Here is a 17630-nt window from a genome sequence, read left to right as displayed (position 1 = left end):
GACCAGCAAACTTTTTAAGTAAAGAATCAGCTAGGAGGGAATCAATAATTTCTGTATAAAGGTAAAGACTGTTTAATCTTGTGTGTATAAGAGGTGACAATAATCTTTCAGGTGAGTCTCGATCAATTTGTATGAATTCAAATAACCGTATGTATTTTGATAGGTTAAAAGGAGTTGTTTTTATAAGGGTTTGGTAAAGGATAGAATGATTTATAGTCATGCAAAAATTGAGGTATAATATTTACCTAATGTATTAGCAATTGCTGGAAAGTTTAAATTATTTTGAATGTGTCTTAAGTATGAAATCAGTGCTTGTCTCTCTTTTTGATATCCCTTTAGGAACAATAGAAATGAAGGTACATATGCACACAAAGTTTTGCCTCATTTGTTTGCTGACATTTATATTCCACCACTGCAACCACTGCCATGAAGACCATGACCATGGCCCGGAGGAGCATCACAGACACCATTGTGGAATGACAGAATCAGAACCAAGCAAATTTTCAGTGCTGGATGCTGAAAATCAAAAAAAGTGCTATATTGAAAAACTTTTTTACCGTTATGGTGAAAATGGAAGATTATCCTTTTTTGGTTTGGAGAAACTTTTAACAAACTTGGGCCTTGGAGAGATAAAAGTAGTTGAGATTAATCATGAGGATCTTGGCCATGATCATGTTTCTCACTTAGATATTTTGGCAGTTCAAGAGGGAAAGCATTTTCACTCACATAACCACCAGCATTCCCATAGCCATTTAAATTCAGAAAACCAAACTGTGACGAGTGTATCAACAAAAAGAAACCATAAATGTGATCCCGAGAAAGAGACAATTGAAGTATCTGTAAAATCTGATGCTAAACATATGCACGACCATAATCATCGCTTACATCATCACCATCGTTCACACCATCGCCTGGATCATAACACTACTCGCCGTTTTCATAATGATTCCAGTCCTCACAGTGAACGAGGGGAGCCTAGCACAACTCGCCATTTTCATAATGATTCCATCACTCACAGTGAACGGGGAGAGCCTAGCCGTGAACCATCAACAGAGACCAATACGACACAGGAACAGCGTGAAGTTAAGCCACAGAAACAAAAGAAGAGAAGAAAAGGCAAAAAAAGTAATGAAAATTCTGAGGTTATCACACCAGGTTTTCCCCATATCCGCGATCAGGGTGAACAGTATGAACATAACTGGGTCCACAAACCTGATCGTGCACATAACCCAGGTCATTCGAATGCACATCTTCCAGAGCATAATGGCCAGGATCCTGGTCACAGTCACCAAGATCTGGATCCTGATAATGAAGGTGTACTCCGACACACTAGAAAGCGAGAAGCACCACATGTTAAAAAAAGTGCAATTTATTCAGCTGCTGGTCACAAAGATCATAATGATGACGACCATCAACGTGATGAGGTAAGTATCTGATGATTGCACCTTAATTTTCAGTAGTTGTGGAATATTTTAGATAAAGAGAGGGGTAACTGAAATTATTATTTAAGCTTATTTCTGGGCAACAGTCCTGAGCAAAATATATTAAGGAGCCTAAATCAGATTAAAAATTTTGTCTGGTTTCTTGCTTGTATTGTTTGTTTTTATGTTCTCAAATTTGGGCCCCTCAAATTAAAATGTTTACAGGATATTAGGAAATATTTGTTTTTATTCCTTATTTTTCTATCTTATGACTTACGTGAGTTTGTAAGTTACTTTTCCTTGTTACCATTAGCTGCTTTGTAGATAGTTGGGAATTGACACACATACACACAACACCTCCCACAACCTGTGTTCTTGGGAAGTGACCAGAGCAGTTTCTCTTTAATAATTAATAACTTACTGAGTTAATTATTGAGTAGTTCTTAGTCTTTGCTCCAATGTCAGGTGTTTTGCACATTTGGTTGCTCGACAGCATTTAACAACAGTTGCTCACAGTATTACGTATTTTTACACAAATAACACTCACCTTCTAAGTTTATTTGCCAGCGCCTCCTTCCTCTCCTAGGATGTATTTTTATAAGTGCTGTTGTGCCAGTTTTTTTTATATACACATTTTTTACATGGTTATTTAGTTGGCAAACAAGCATAGAAGGCGGCACATGTTATGTACATAAAAAAAAAATAGGTCGTCTCTTCCCGTACCGTTAACAGCTTTAGAAGAAAGATGCCTTGATGGGAAAGTGTAATAGTAGTGGGACTATTTCCTTCTTAATTTTCATACTCTTCCTGATTCATTTATATTTGACTCAGTTCCTTGATTTTTTCATTTTAATTGTTCACTTTAAACACATTTAATTTTGTTTCATTAGAGTCATAGCAATGCCATTGTCTGTTTTTCAACACTTTTTTTTTTCCCCAACACTTTTTAAAAAGTGAAGTATAGAAAACTTTGTAAATCAAGTAGGCTTCAAACATTTGTGGAAAAATGGAATGAAAAGATAATGAAAATTTTTGACAAACTTTTGAAGCCCCCTTGTATGTATAGAAAGGAGCACAAGAAAAATGAAGATAGGCAGGCTTAAACATCAAGCATGGAAAATGACTTCACTTCTCTCTTTTTAATGGAGAAATATTTTGTATCTAAGTGTTTCTTTCCTGAATAAATCCTCATATATTTGGTTTTTAGTCATTTTAAATAACTGATATTAATTTATATAGTAAAACCTTAGTGTCCTCTTTAATAAATACATGCAATTATGACTGTAGATAAGTCCTAGAATCCTTTTGTTGCTAAAACTAGACATTATCATTTATGTTTACTCTTTATAACAGACCTGTGGAATCTACTTTATAAGACCAGTTTATTTGTGTCTTCACAGGTCTAATATACATACTAGGAATTCTCAGGATTTCTGGAAATAATCTATGTATTGGATAGGGTGGTGTTGTTCAATGAATTGGTTCTGACTCATAGCACCCCAATATAGGGTTTTCAAGGAGCGCCTAGTGGGTTTGAACTGCTGACCTTGTGGTTAGCTGTCTAGTGCTTATCCTATAGCACCACACCAGGCAGGACCCCTTGGATAAGAGCTATTGTTTGTTGTTAAGTACAGTCGAGTCGATTCCAACTCACAGGGACTCTGTATAGGGTTCCCAAGGGGTGACTAGTGAGTTTAAACTGGGTTCACAGTACAGTGCTGATCCTACAGTGCCATACCAGGAGTCCCCACCACCCATGCCTTAATTTAATTATTTGCTTTTACTGTATGATAGAGGCCAAACTTGTTTACTCTTTTGTTCTGTTTTATTTTGCTTTTAAAATTCCAGTGTATGGGTCGCCATTTATTTAATCTTCCAGGTCTGTTTCTATTTCAGTTAACATTGGGCTAGAATTTCCCAAATTTTATCCTTTTGGGGTGACTTAGAGAGAGGAAATGCCTACATTTTAGTTTATTTTAATATAAAGTTACTAAAATACGTAAGCCTATTTAACACTACTTCACAAATAAGAATCTCAAATCATTGATCATTGTAATTTGACCAAGGAAATGAATTATCTTCTCACCCCAAAAGAATCTTTGGAAACATAGTTGTGAATCATTCTTAGAAATTATAGGAAGTCATTATCTCTCCTGTTTTGAAGTAAAAAAATAGTTAAAATCCATAAAAAGTTGTGAGTCATCTAGTCAAATAATCCTTATCATAAATTCCTACCAAACGTTTTATTTGTAATAGATAGCTGCTATTGCAGATTATTATCAAGTAATATTTGGAATATTTCCTATTACACAGTAATTCTTTCTGTGTAGTCTTCCTAAAGATACCTTTATACTTAATTTGCTTTGTTAATTTCCTTGCAGTGTTTGAATGTCACTCAGTTGTTACGATACTACGGTCATGATGCCAACTCTCCTATCTCACCTGATCTGTTTACATGCCTCTGCCCTGCGTTGTTGTATCAGATTGACAGCAGACTTTGTATTGAACATTTTGACAGACTTTTAGTTGAAGATTTAAACAAGGATAAAAGTGTGGTTCCTGAAGATAAGTCAAATATAGGCGCATCAGGTAAGAGGTTTGAATTTTTTCTCTTCAAATAATCTTACAATACTTATTTTCTAAAGCAAATCCAAACTTCTAAATTTTTCTTCCAAACTTAGTTTTGGTATTACCTTTATGATTTTTCCATGTACCTGTATACTATTTTTGATATTTCATTATATTACTAATAATTTTCTTAAAACCTTTACATTATAAACAGTAATATCCATGAGAAGATGGTTTTGATGTGATGTGCTAGATATATTTATTTTTTCTAATATATTCTATATGTTCTTATATAAAATCAACTGTGCATTATGCTGCGCTCTCTATATAAGTTGAGAGTTCTATACTTGGCCTACAAGTACTCCATAATATGATGCCTACCCACTTACATTTTCATTCTTACCACCCTCCATTCAGCTTCATTCTCCTTCCTGGACTCTAACAATAACCAACTACTAACTAATAGACTTTGCCTTTTTTTCCCCCCTCATTCCTCTGTGCTTTTTCACATTGTAAGCCCATTACATAGAATGTCCTTTTCTGCCTCGATGACTACTATTATTTTTCCAAGATTCAGCTCTCTGGGATAGCTTACTGATAGTTCTGGGCTTAGTTAGTCACCTTTATTATCCTCTGGATAACTCCATCTAATACAGATACTGGTGAATTGTAATAATTGGGCTACTATCTTTGTTGTCTTTTAAGTTGCTTAAATGTATGACTGAGTCTTCCATCTTGATATACTTAATACTTGGATAAAGGTGCTTGGTAGCAAAAGGAAAGCACTCCCACCAATGTTCACTGCAGTATTATTCACAGTAGTTAAAAGGTGGAAACAACCCAAGTGTCCATCATCAGAGAAACAGAAAAACCAAGTACGATATGTACATACAGTGGAATAGAATGTAACCATAAAGAGAAAAAGAGCTTTTGATCCATGCTACCCTATTCATGTACCCTGAAAACAGTGAGTGAAATAAGTCAGAAAGAAGAGAACAAACATTGTGTGGTCACACTTATTTGAAGTATCTAGATGAAGCACATGCACAGAGACAAGTTTCTTAGTGTCAGACGAGAAGGGAATGGGAATTATTGTTGAATGGGTCCTGAGTTTCTGTTTGGAACGATACAAAATTTTTGAAATCAGTAGTAGTGATGGTAGCACAAGATGAATGCAATTTATGCCGTTGAATTATAAATGAAATGTGGTTCAAATGACAAATTCTTAGTTTATATATATATGTTTAATTGTATAAAACGATACATAACCACCATTTGTCGATCCCTCATTTTCCACGTGTACAGTACAGTGACATGGTTATTATTCATGCAGTGCAGCCATCAGTGCCATCCAGTCTAAATACTCTACCACCACTTCTTATATGTGAGGGGACTTCAAAAAGTTCATGGAAAAATGGAATTTAAAGATAATGGAATTCTTCCACGAACTTTTTGAAGCCTATTCTTATTTCTTATCAATGTTTTTAAAAAGTTATAAAATGGAAAACACTCATTTATTGAATGAGTAAATTGCTTAATGTCAGTCTATAAGCTTTCTTGTAATCCAGGAAAGACATTTTTTAAACAATGAGTCTTTCAAGATCATTACATGAAAATATCAATCAGTCCAATATACATTGATGATAATGTTCTCAGAATCATTAATGTTTTTAGGAACATAGACAGTCAAACAAAAATGCCTTAGCCATTTGCAAAACCATAGTGCAATTATGTGACCTTAGTATAATACATACATTTATGTCATACATATATTTTTGTGGCTCATAGGCCTAAGAAGCTGTGACATTAAAAAATAATAAAGATTACTAAAATAATACATACAAATATTGACTAAGAACTGAATTCTGGTAAGACAAAGGATTAAAAGGACAAATTTTTTGGAAAATTCAAAGTGAAGCAAAGGTAAAATGTTTTAGGAATATCAAAGTCCAATATATAAGCATTTAATTTGGAGTAGAGGTATTCCTTATATGTTAAAAGAATGCAAATAAAAGGAAATGTTATAAATACATAGAAAAGTAAATCTCCTAGGTACCTGTATTTTTATTCCTGGTGAATTTAACTGCAACAGTAATCAATTAAATTATATTCATTGTGACCATACCATGTGCTAGGTGCTATACTAAACACTTTTATAAGGATATGTTCATCTATCACACCCATGACATAGGCATATTTATTACTTCCAGTTGGCACAAAAGGAAGACTTAGAGAATAACTTGCATAAGGTCACACAGATAGCAGGGCAGTGGTAGGAATGAGGTATTCTGCATCTAGGAGTCGCTGGCTGGTGCATACAGTTCACACAATCAGCTACTAATCTGACTGACAGTTTGTATCTACCCAAAGGTACCTTGGAAGAAAGATCTGGAGAGCCAAACAAAATCTTTTGCCATTGAGTCAATTTAATTAATAGTGATCTTATAGAATAGCAGAATTGCTTGTGGGGTTTCCCAGGCTGTACATATTTATGGAAGCAAACTACAACATCTATCTCCAACAGAGTGTCTTGGTGGGTTTGATGCATTTTCAGTTCATAGCTGAATACATAACCACTGTGCCACCAGAGCTCCTCCTGACCATCTACTTCATACAATTAGCCATTGAAAACCCTGTGGAGCACAACTCTATTCTGGCACAACTGGGTCACCATGAGTCAGAATCTACTGGACAGCAACTGGTTGTTTGCTTCTACAGCTAAGCTTATAACCCTAACCACTATGAACTACTGATATACTACGTTCTACTATTTCCTGCTAAATGTTCTTCAGTATGCTTTGTTAGAATGTAAATGGCAGAGATAGAGAGAATTGTAATTAATAGTGATTTCACAGATAATGCAGGCACAGGCAGGAAAGCAGTGGTCGTTAGGTGCTGTTCATTTGCATGCATAGTAACCCTATGTACAACTTAAGGAAACAGCCCAGTCCTGGGCCGTCCTCCCAGTCATTGTTATGTTTGAGCCCATTGTTGCAGCCACTGTATCAGTCTGGTTTTTCTTTTCTTTTCTTTCTTTCTTTTTTTTTAACTTTTATTGTGAATTGAGTGATAGTTTACATGGGAGAACCATCGGTTTTGCAGTCATCCTATCTTTCTTGTTTCGTTTCAATAATTACAGTTCCCTCCATGGATCGTTTAATAGTTATTTGCTTCTATTCCCTCTGTTTTTGTTAGTTTATTTGCTCATTTTGTGATGTACCCCAGAACACTCAGGAATAATATATAATTATTTAAATAACCAAAGGGCACATTCTGCAAGCCAGCCTCCTGGCTGCCTAACACAGTCTTTCTCTTTCTATGAGTCTAGAGTCCTCAGCTGCTCTATCTTTCCATGTCCTCATCTCTGCCTCCATCTCTGGTGTCACCGCTTCTCTGGTTAGGCTGCCATGTTCCTTCCACTCATGCTCTTCTCCCTGGATGGTTCTAGGGTCCTCTGTTACTGGACTGTAAGATGAACTATTCCCCCCTTTATGTTCCAAAACTTCTACCTTTACAATTGTGACAATCGCAATTAGTCATGATAACAATTACTACTCACTAATGAATCAAAAGAGTCCTATCCCTGTCTCCTATCACTAGACCCGTCTAGACAAGATGAAAACTATTCAGTGTGGATTCTACCTTCCCTAGCACACTCTGAAACAAAACTCCCTCTTGAAAACTTGTAAGCCAGACACTTTGTGCCTTTATGCCACCCTACACCCCCTGCCGCCACCATTTTAGGTAGTCATTGTCTAACGTGCCTGTCCCTATCAGCCCTGTGTTAAGGCTCTCTGGTAGTGTAGTGGTTACGAATCGGGCTGCGAATCTTAAGGTCAGCAGTTTGAAAATATTAGCCACTCCGTAGGTGAAAGATGAGGCTTTCTGCTTCCATAAAAGGTTTGTGTCCTCGGAAACCCTGTACAGAGTCACTATGGGTTGGACTCGATGGCACTTAACAACAACATAAACCCTATGTGGCGCTGTGGGTTAATGCACTGGACTGCAAAGTCGGTTTAAACCACAAGGTTGGTGGTTCAAGCTCACCAGTCGCTCCTTGGAAACCCTATACAGGGTCGTTATGGGTTCGAACCACTCGACGGCGCTTAACAACATCAACTCTGTATACCAAGGGGACAGACTTGATCCTTGAGGTGAAGGCTCCTTCCCTCTTGCTTGGTATTTAGAGCTGCTACATCCATAAGTATAGGTCAAGTTCATCAAACCTTTATCAAATTTTTTTTATCATCCTCTAGTCGAGCTCGAGCTCTAAGAAGAAACAGTAGCATAGTGGTTACGAATCAGGCTGCGAACCGCAAGGTCAGCAGTTCGAAACTACCAGCTGCTCTGTGGGAGAAAGATGAGGCTTTCTGCTCCTGTAAAGATTTACAGCCTCGGAAACCCTGTACAGGGTTGTTACTGTGGGTTGGAACTGCTTCGACGGCACATAACAACAACAAGTACAGTTGAGCTCTGATCATCAAGCCATCGAAGCTAGGTCAGATGGGCACTATACTAAATCAGTCATTCTTGTTGAGGCTCTTCCTCAACCCTCTACTAAACATGAAGCCTTCTCCAGGGACTAGTCCTTCGTGGTGACATGTCCAGAGTACATGAGATGAACCACTACTTGTCTGTCACTTTGTTGTACTGTGGTGGCTTGTGTGTTGCTAGGATGCTGGAAGCCGTGCCATCGGCATTTCGAATAACTAGCAGGGTCACCATGGTCGACAGGTTTTAGCAGTGCTTATAGGAGTCCTGGTGTGGCGCTGTGGGTTAATGCGCCAGACTGCACAGCTGTTTGAACTGCAAGGTTGGAGGTTCAAACTCACCAACTGCTCCTTGGAAACCCTATACAGGGTCGCTATGGGTCAGAATTGACTCGACAGCACTTGACAGCAACGTAGGCTAAAACAGACAGCAAGAAGGACCTGGCGATCTACTTCTGAAAAACACTGGCCAGTGAAAACCTTATGGATACCAGCAGAACATTGTCTATAGGAAAGCAGTAGATACATAAGTATTGCTATTGTTATGTACCAATACAAGTACAGATCAGTCTATAACAAAAGTTACCCTATAGGTCAGTCTATAACACAAATCTAAGAATAGTCTTCTGGTAGACAAACAGTTCTGGAAAGGTTAGTACCAGCTGAGAAAGTAGATTCACACACTAGGTTTGAAATGTGACCTCAGGGCAGATGAAATCAATCTCTTTTCTGGTGCCATGGTCACTGCTCTTTTAGTACATGAGTAAATCTTAAGAGGAAAAGTGCCATTCAAGTACCTATAAAACAGATTTGGTCTTAAAGTAGATTTGTTCCAGACAAGGAAAAAAGACTGAGAAGTTAACCTTATCTGGAGTTAAAACTAGTAGTTTTTTTGGTTATGTTTCCTTTAAGGCTTCTAAGAAACTCTAGCTCTTTGTTTTGTTATCAGTTGTGAATTAAGACATTTAATTGGAATTGTGTATGTTGCAGTATTATCATAATCCATATATTGTAATGAAGTTGCTGACAGATGCTTGACTAGTAACATTCAAAATAACAGCCTATTCAATCAGAAAAGCCTTTGAGGAAAGTATACTTACTCTAAAAACAAATGCATTACTAGTAGTGAATATTGATATTTGCAAGTGGTTATTACCATTGTCAGAAATGAAGCTTGAATTAATTGTGTCGTGATAGATGTTAATAATTGTTAGAATGCCCTGCAAGTATTTATTTTTAATGACTGCTGTGCTAGTAAGAAAGGTTAACTTGTTCTCTATAAATCTCCCATAGTGACACAGCTCCTACCTCATTAACTTTGTTCAAAGACTGCTGTAAACCAAATATGCTATATACTGTGTATGGTAGAAATCGTTTGTTTCAAAGATTGGCTCATTTAGTCATAGAGTTGACCCTAGCTTAATTACCAAGGGGGGTTGTGAATAGGCTGCTAAGCATTTTCTGCCAATTAAAATGCTGAAACGGTGTAGAAAACTGCCGTCTTGCACATGCTTTGAACCAAGTTAATTAGAAAGTTTCCACAGATGAGCGCTTCTTTTTAAAAGAATGCATTTTCTTTCTAGATAATGAGAAAGGGAGTTGGTGAATAACTAAGCTTGAAGACCTTTAACGTTTTTAAGTGACCTAATTTGCAGAATAAGTAAAGCTTGTTTTAGACATCTAATGCTTTTTTATTGCGTGTAGTATCTTTGTTACAAATTAAAATAAAAATTTACTAGTTGAATTTAATAGTTTGTATGTTGTTTAGTATTAGCTTTTTAAAATATACCTTTTTTGCTTTTTCTATTTGTTTTTCAATAATGAGTAATTGTTATTGAGAAAGCACAATTTGTTTAGAAATTAAAAACAATTTTATTTACTTGAATTGCTCTTATCTACACCTAAGAAATTATGATACGATTTATGTAAGCCTAAATTTAAATAGGAGTCCTGGTGTGGCACTGTGGGTTAATACTCTGGGCTGCAAAGTTGGTTTGAAGTGCAAGGTCAGCGGTTCAGGCTTACCAGCTGTTCCTCAGAAACCCTATCTAGGGTTGCTGTCAGTCAGAACAGACTCCATGGCACTTAACAACAACAGCAATAACAAATTTTAAGAAGTATAAAAATAAGTACTTAAATAGTATAGAAAAGCAGTTCAAGTACAGTGAATCCAAATAACTTGTTATTTCTTCTCCTATGTCAAAAGGATTGTAATTGTCTTGAACAAGGTTTATACATTGTTAGGAGACAGACTATTAAAATTCTGTTGTTAGCTAAAATTGTTAAGAAGCTTAGCAATAAATCATTCTGGATAAAAAACATGTATTTGTACATATATCTTAACAGTAGTGATGTTTTGCTAATGAAGCAGTTGTCGTGGAACAGTTGTAATTTACAGAACATAAATGAGAATTTTCAGATTTATATGGAAAAGGAACTCTAGCTGTTTATTCCTTTTTATTTCTGGGCTCTGGCAAGAATAAGTGATAACTTATATTAGATGGGAAATAATTTAAATTAATTAAACTGACTAATAAATACTTGGCGTCCTGGTATGATACTGGCGGATAAGCACTGGACTGCTAACTAGAAGGTCAGTGATTCAGACCCACCAGCCAGTCCTTGGAAATGCTATACAGTATCGATATGGGTTGGAACAGACTCTAAGGCACTTAGAAATACTCATAATGCAGTTATAAGTTTGGTTTGTGATATTCTTTTGTCCCATTCCGTCTATCCTAATTAGCTCAAAGTTTGAGACATTGATTACCACTTGTATTAATAAAATTAACATCATGCTTAATTGTACTTATTTTTCTTATAGATCCTCTTTTCTGTGAAGCCAAACCTCTATGAAGTAAATAAATATGTAATAAATTAATCACTTGGCCAGGGATTATCTGAAACTGTTATGATTTAGTGGGAAACAGTGGATGAAGAAGCATTAGAGGACTTTGGATATAGTTTGGCTTTGCCATTTTAACATTTAACATTTTTTAACTGTGACTCAGTAAGCGAATCTGTGAAGTAGTAGGACATTGGTCTATATTGTTGTTGTATAGTGCCATAGAGTCAGTCAGTTCAGACCCATAGTGACCCTGTATAGGTTTCCAAGGAGAGGCTGGTGAGCTTGAACTGCCTACCTTGCCATTCAAACTGACTTTGCAGTCCAGCGCATTAACCCACAATGCCATACCAAGACTCCTTAGTCTGTATTAGCATTTTCCAAATTGTGTTCTGCAAGATACTGCCTCATATAAACTAACAGGTTTCATGATGAAGTAAATCATATTATGTTACCCTTTCAGAGATTCATATTTTTCAATAAACCTATCGACTTTGAAAAAACATGTTTAACCTACCATTACCAAAACTTTTATTTGCTGATTAAATTCATACCTCACTTTCCTCTAGAATGCTACCTATTAAGATACCATAGAGCTCTACAAGCTCACTTTGGGATATACTGATGTTATAATTTAAACCCTTTCTAGCTATTTACAATAAAATAATGATATGCTAGTTTGAACAATAAGCTAGGAATTAAGAAGGTTCTTATGAAAGAAACAGCATAATTGGCAACTCTGAAAATGTGTTTATAATTTCTAACTCAGTCAGTGAAGTGTTTACACAGAGAAGTAATTAGACTATAATAGTCCAATTGTGTCCTTTATTTTTTATGTACCCCCCAAATGCTATTAAAAGAGATCCTTCTTAATCCTAGAACTTTTTTATATCAATAGAAAATCTTTTGAAGGTAGCCTTCAAAATATTTTAACTGCAAGCACACTATTTCCTTTTGTTGAAGGAATGGAAAAACACTTTCAAAGAGTTAATAAGACATTCAGAGTCATATGAGGAACGTTTAATTTGTGTGTGTTAATGTCATTGTGTTGATTTGACTCATCACAACTGTATACACAACTGTCCTGTTTTGTTCTACCCTCACAATTATTTCTATGTATGAGACTGTTACAGACACTTTGTCATTTCATCTTTTCCTCTTTTTCATCAACCTTCCACTTTACCAAGCATGATGTCCTTCTCCATGGACTTGTTCATCATTAATAATAAATCTGTCTTGGAAGAAGTGCAGCTAGCTTCGAAGGTGGGGTCTGACTATAGTTCTTCCAATACAGGTTAGTTTATTCTTTTGACAGCCAATGGTATATTTAATATTCTTCACAAACACCGTAATTCAAAATAATCAATTCTCCCATCTTTCTTCTTCAATGTCCAGCTTTCACATGCTTATGAGCAATTGAAAATACTTTTGGGTCAGGGCATACCTTAGTTCTCAAAATGACATCTTTGATTTTGAACACTTTCAAGAGATCTTTTGCAGTAGATTTGCACAATGCAATATATCGTTTGATTTACTGACTGCTGTGCTTCCATGGGTGTTGATTGTTGCAAAAATAGCAGGGAGGCCAGGTCTGACTTCTCTGACTTCACAAGAAGGAGACTCGAACTCAAAATTAGCCCAAGGCCAGTTCCTAAGATCAGACATGCCTCCATCCTTTGACCTTTTTAGCCTGTTCTGACACCAACCATCCCTCCTACAGCACTCATTGCTTCATCTCTGGTTCTATAATTTGTTCTAGTAGCCACACAGAACTTGCAGAGAATACTAAAAATTATGAGGTTTAATCAGGAAGTGAACAGGGTACAATTCAGGAGCAAAACCACTCAAAGTGCAGCAGTTCTTCAGCCAGAAATGCCTCTTCTCTGCTGTACTGCAAGTACACCTTGCTCTTTCCTTCAGCGTCTCAGTCTTGTGGGCCCTCATTCTCTGCCCTGCTTGGACAGGTGTTGCAAAGCTCCTTCAGCTAGTCTGTAAATACCCAAAGGGCCCATCTGCAAGCCAGTCTCCTGCCCATAGGCCCTTATCTTGACATGGTCCATGGCACAAGAAGCCCAAAGCTGCTCTGTCTCTCCATGCCGCTGCCTTTGCCCATGGCTACTTGTCCAGGTAGCAGTCTCCTGCTCCACTCATGCTCTTCTTTCTTAATAGTTCTGAGATCATCTATTTCTGCTTCTGAGACAGATCTTTTTAAGCATAGTGGGATGGCAAAACTAACTAATCCCGGCATTATGGTACACCCTATTTTGCATGGCTCCACTCAGTCATTGGAGTCTTGGCATGGTACTGTAGGATAAAGGTCAGTGGTTCAAGCCGACTCAACGGCACTTAACAACAGTAACAACCCAATCATTTGGTTGCAGTTAAGATGACTTTGGATAGAAAAGCCCTATCACATAAATTCACAGCACTACAGTTATATATCCAAGTAAAATAAAACTGTAGACAAACTACTTATTTCTCCTTTTATCATGATGTTGCTTATTGGCCAGTTGTGAAGACTTAACGTTTTGTTTATGTTGAGGTGTAATGCATACTTGAAGACTGTAGTCTTTGATATTTATTGGTAAGTACTTTAAGTTCTCTTTGCTTTCAGCAAGCAATGTGGTGCCGTCTGCATATTGCAGTTTGGTAGTGAGTGTTCCTATAATCCTGCCATGTTATTCATATAGTTTAGTTTTTGGGTTGTTTGCTCAATATACAGATTGAATATATATGGTAAAAGGATGCAATCCTGATGCATACTTTTCCTGATTTTAAACCACAGTCTCCTTTTGGTCTACGTTCAGTTTCTGATTGAGCACAATTAGGTGCTCTGGAATTCCTATTCTTTGTAATGTTATCCATAATTTGTTGTGATTCACAAGAGCCGTCTTCTGATTCTTGACTTGGACTGTTGTTTAATACCAGTTTACTGCCACTTAACCAATAAACCAGAAACATGAATTGTTTAGCATAGCCACACGCATGTACATAGCATACACATAACTCTCAGTGCAGTTTTTAAAGACAGCATTTTAAGTTCAATGTAATATCGGTTTGAAATAGGGGTAACTTTGAAAATGCAGTAAATGACACTCTCAAAAACAGTGGAAATGGTGTCCCCTCATGTTGATCAGTGCTGTGACCCTGGATTGATTTATGTAAGCATTTCTTATTTGTTGAATAATGTTATTTTCTGTTTTCTTAAATTTCAGAGGTTAAATATCACCAATGCCAAAGATTTTGTAGTTATAAGGGGGATCTCAAAACCTTTTATATATCAGTTTAGAGATTTACTTTCTCAAGAGGTCAAGAGGGGCTATATATAGTTACCACAGCTGAACCATAGGATATTGTGCTGGGAAGTGTATCATGCTATCACGTACCTGTATGTGCACATATGACCTCATAGACCCCTTCACACACAGATCCTCCCCCAATTGTAAATGTAAGCACTTGGCTAGTCATGCTGAGATTGGTCTTCATTTCATTACAATGTGTTTCCTTCACCCACTGGCATATTGACAAATTGATATTCACTGAAGTAAATTTTAGTTAATTTGCTATTTAGTGACTTAGTTTTGGCTAATTGACCAAATGACATTTGAGATTGTGAATCCTTTTCCCAGAACATTGCAAAATGTTTGTGGCTACATAGCCTCTGTTGGACAGACTCTAACTCACTTTTAAAACATTCCAAGCCAGATGTTAAAATTATGAGAAATCTAGAGAGGATATGTAGAGAATTCATCATATATGATCTTGTTAGTGATTGTTGTTGTTAAGTGTCATCAAGTTGGTCCCAACTCATAGTGGCCCTGTATAGGGTTTCCCAGGAACAGTTGATGGGTTTGAACCATTGACCATGCTGTTTGCGTCCAATGAAGCTCCTTCACCAGGACTTTATTTTAGTGATTTTTATAATTATGCTTGTAAGAATTGTATGTATGGTCTTACATTTCATCATTTAAAAGATACAATAAGTATATAAAACATTTTAATGCTAATATTTTATTTACTTGTTAAATTATATTTTCTCAATGCACACTGTATCAAATTGATGGTAGTGAGTTGATAATTAAGTTTTAGAAATTTAATTTAAATTGCTAATGTCTTAATAGGCAAATCCAGAAATAAATGAAGGTGTATTTTGCAATGTAGACTGTAATATAACACTAGAAAAAAAGAACAAGTTAATTAACTAGATTTACCCAACTAGATTTTGGCTAATATGGATTCTAATTCACCATGTAAACCTAGTTACGTGGATTATTTTGTACATTGCAGCATAAGAATAAAATTTTAGAAACTTGTATTGGATAATTTTGGTGACTAGTTCTAGTGCATTTTTGGCTAATAAGAGTTTTCAAATTTGTTTATTTTGAATATATTGTATATATTTGGTCTTGTCTGAAATTTTGATAAATTCTGTGCATGCATTTAAATTAGTAAGCAATACAGTTATTGTCTCCTAGGTCAGCAGTTTGAAACTACCAGCCATTTCTTGGTAGAAAGATGAGGCTTTCTGCACCCATAAAGATTTACAGGTTCGGAAACCCTGTACAGGGTCGCCATGAGTCGGAACCGACTCCACGGCACATAACCACCACCACAGAAAGATTTACAGCTTCTGAAATAGAGTCTCTGTCAGTTGGAACTGACTCCACAGCACATAACCACCTCTACCACCACAGAAAAATTTACAACCCCAGAAACAGAGTTGCTATGAGTTGGAACTGACTCCACAGCACATTACCAACCAACCGACCAACAGAAACATTACCAGAATTTAAAATGTCTCTTGTAGCATTCCTATTTAAGAGTATTAATTGCTGGCTTTTGAAGTCTCTTGGTGAATTTCTTTTTTAAGTTGTGAATTGATTTTAGGTGATTGCTTTTTATTTAAATTGTTTCTAGTTTAGATTGTTGTTAATAATCAGAAAACCAGAGGGGTAAGTAACTCTATTAATATTTCATATTCTGGTAATGTTTCTGTTGGTCGGTTGGTTGGTAATGTGCTATGGAGTCAGTTCTCATCTCAAGTTTGCCCATTTGATTTTAAGTCCATTGTCTCTCCCTGACCTGATCCCCTGCAAAAAAATGTGGCACCAACTTTTCCTCTCACAACCTGCTCTATTCAACTGGATTCAATAATCTGTTGCAATGCAGGACTGGGACCCCCATACTCATAATTATGGGGTTTATTAGGGAAGTTAACAGGATCAGAAACACTCATGGCCCAGTTGTTCCCGTCAGATGCTGATACATGCCCACGGGACACACCACTCCACTGTAAGCCTCAGCTGGAAGGCACTCAGCTCTAGCTTCATGGGTCAGCAAACCTAGCTCCCTCACTTAAATGCCTGGAAGCACCAGACTTTACTACAAGTAAGCTTCCTGCCCGAGTCACTCAGCTTTACTTCCTCTGTGAGCTGGGACGTGTACTGCTCTGTCTTGTGCTTAGGCTCTTGAGTCTGCTACTGCTTCTCCTCTGCCACTGCTCTGGTGTCTCAGCTTTCTGTCACTGAGTTAAGGTTCAATGTGAAAGGGGTATTGGGGTCCAAAGCGTTCCACTTCTGACTTTATTTCTTTGATGGTAGTGAGGTCTGTCTGCCTTCTTCTTCCTTCCTTCAGGCGACAGCTCATTGTATACCCATGCTAGAGTTTCAAGTTTTATAGTTAACACTGTTATCATCCACAGCTGAATCATGTCATCCTGTTAGTATCTTCTCCCACCTTCTCTTACCCAGACCTAGCAGGGCAAAACATTTGGTGGTATTTCCAGATGATGATTAGAATAGGCATTAAATAATTCACTGGACCACATCCCTTTACCCCACCCTGTGAGGTAATGAGTAATTCACTGGAGTATTTCTGCTTTTTAGGTACTGTAGCTAACATTTTCACTGTATAAAGAATTTTGTTGATAGAATTTAGCATTTAGTAGTTTAAGTTTCATTTTCTTATTTATTTTTACCTCTGCTTGTCTTTGAAAATTTTAAGTTATTCTGATAGGCAGTTGCATTTTTACTTTGTTCTCTCTTCATACTATAAAATATTTTGGCAGATTTGTACTGTTACCAGATTTGAATAGAAAAAGATATTTCAATTAAATCTTTTACAAAATTGACACTCTCCAGTAAATTTTTATGTACATACATGTAAAATAAGATTTGTTTGTACTAATAACATTTCTATTTTTAGGTCATTAACAGAATATAATTTGCACATTGTAAATAAAAGTGCCTCCACGCCCAGACATTTGTTGCTGGTTATCTTTTTTTTTTTTTTTTTCTTTCTGCGTTT

General features: G+C 36.6%; 1 protein-coding gene across 1 annotated transcript in view; it reads left to right on the top strand.

Annotated features, from left to right (window-relative positions):
• The first annotated feature begins 350 nt into the window (after nucleotides 1-350).
• The window catches only part of SLC39A10 (solute carrier family 39 (zinc transporter), member 10), a 39138-nt gene continuing 21858 nt past the window's right edge, over nucleotides 351-17630 (top strand). Inside the window, exons 1-2 of the mRNA XM_006862049.1 lie at nucleotides 351-1424; nucleotides 3803-4010. Coding sequence (XP_006862111.1) covers nucleotides 351-1424; nucleotides 3803-4010 — 1282 coding nt within the window. The remainder of the gene's footprint in view (nucleotides 1425-3802; nucleotides 4011-17630) is intronic.

This window comes from Chrysochloris asiatica, unplaced genomic scaffold (assembly GCF_000296735.1).
Source record: "Chrysochloris asiatica unplaced genomic scaffold, ChrAsi1.0 scaffold00045, whole genome shotgun sequence".
NCBI lineage: Eukaryota > Metazoa > Chordata > Mammalia > Afrosoricida > Chrysochloridae > Chrysochloris > Chrysochloris asiatica.
The sequence above is the reverse complement of the archived record's forward strand: the minus strand, read 5'-3'. Positions and strand labels throughout refer to the sequence as shown.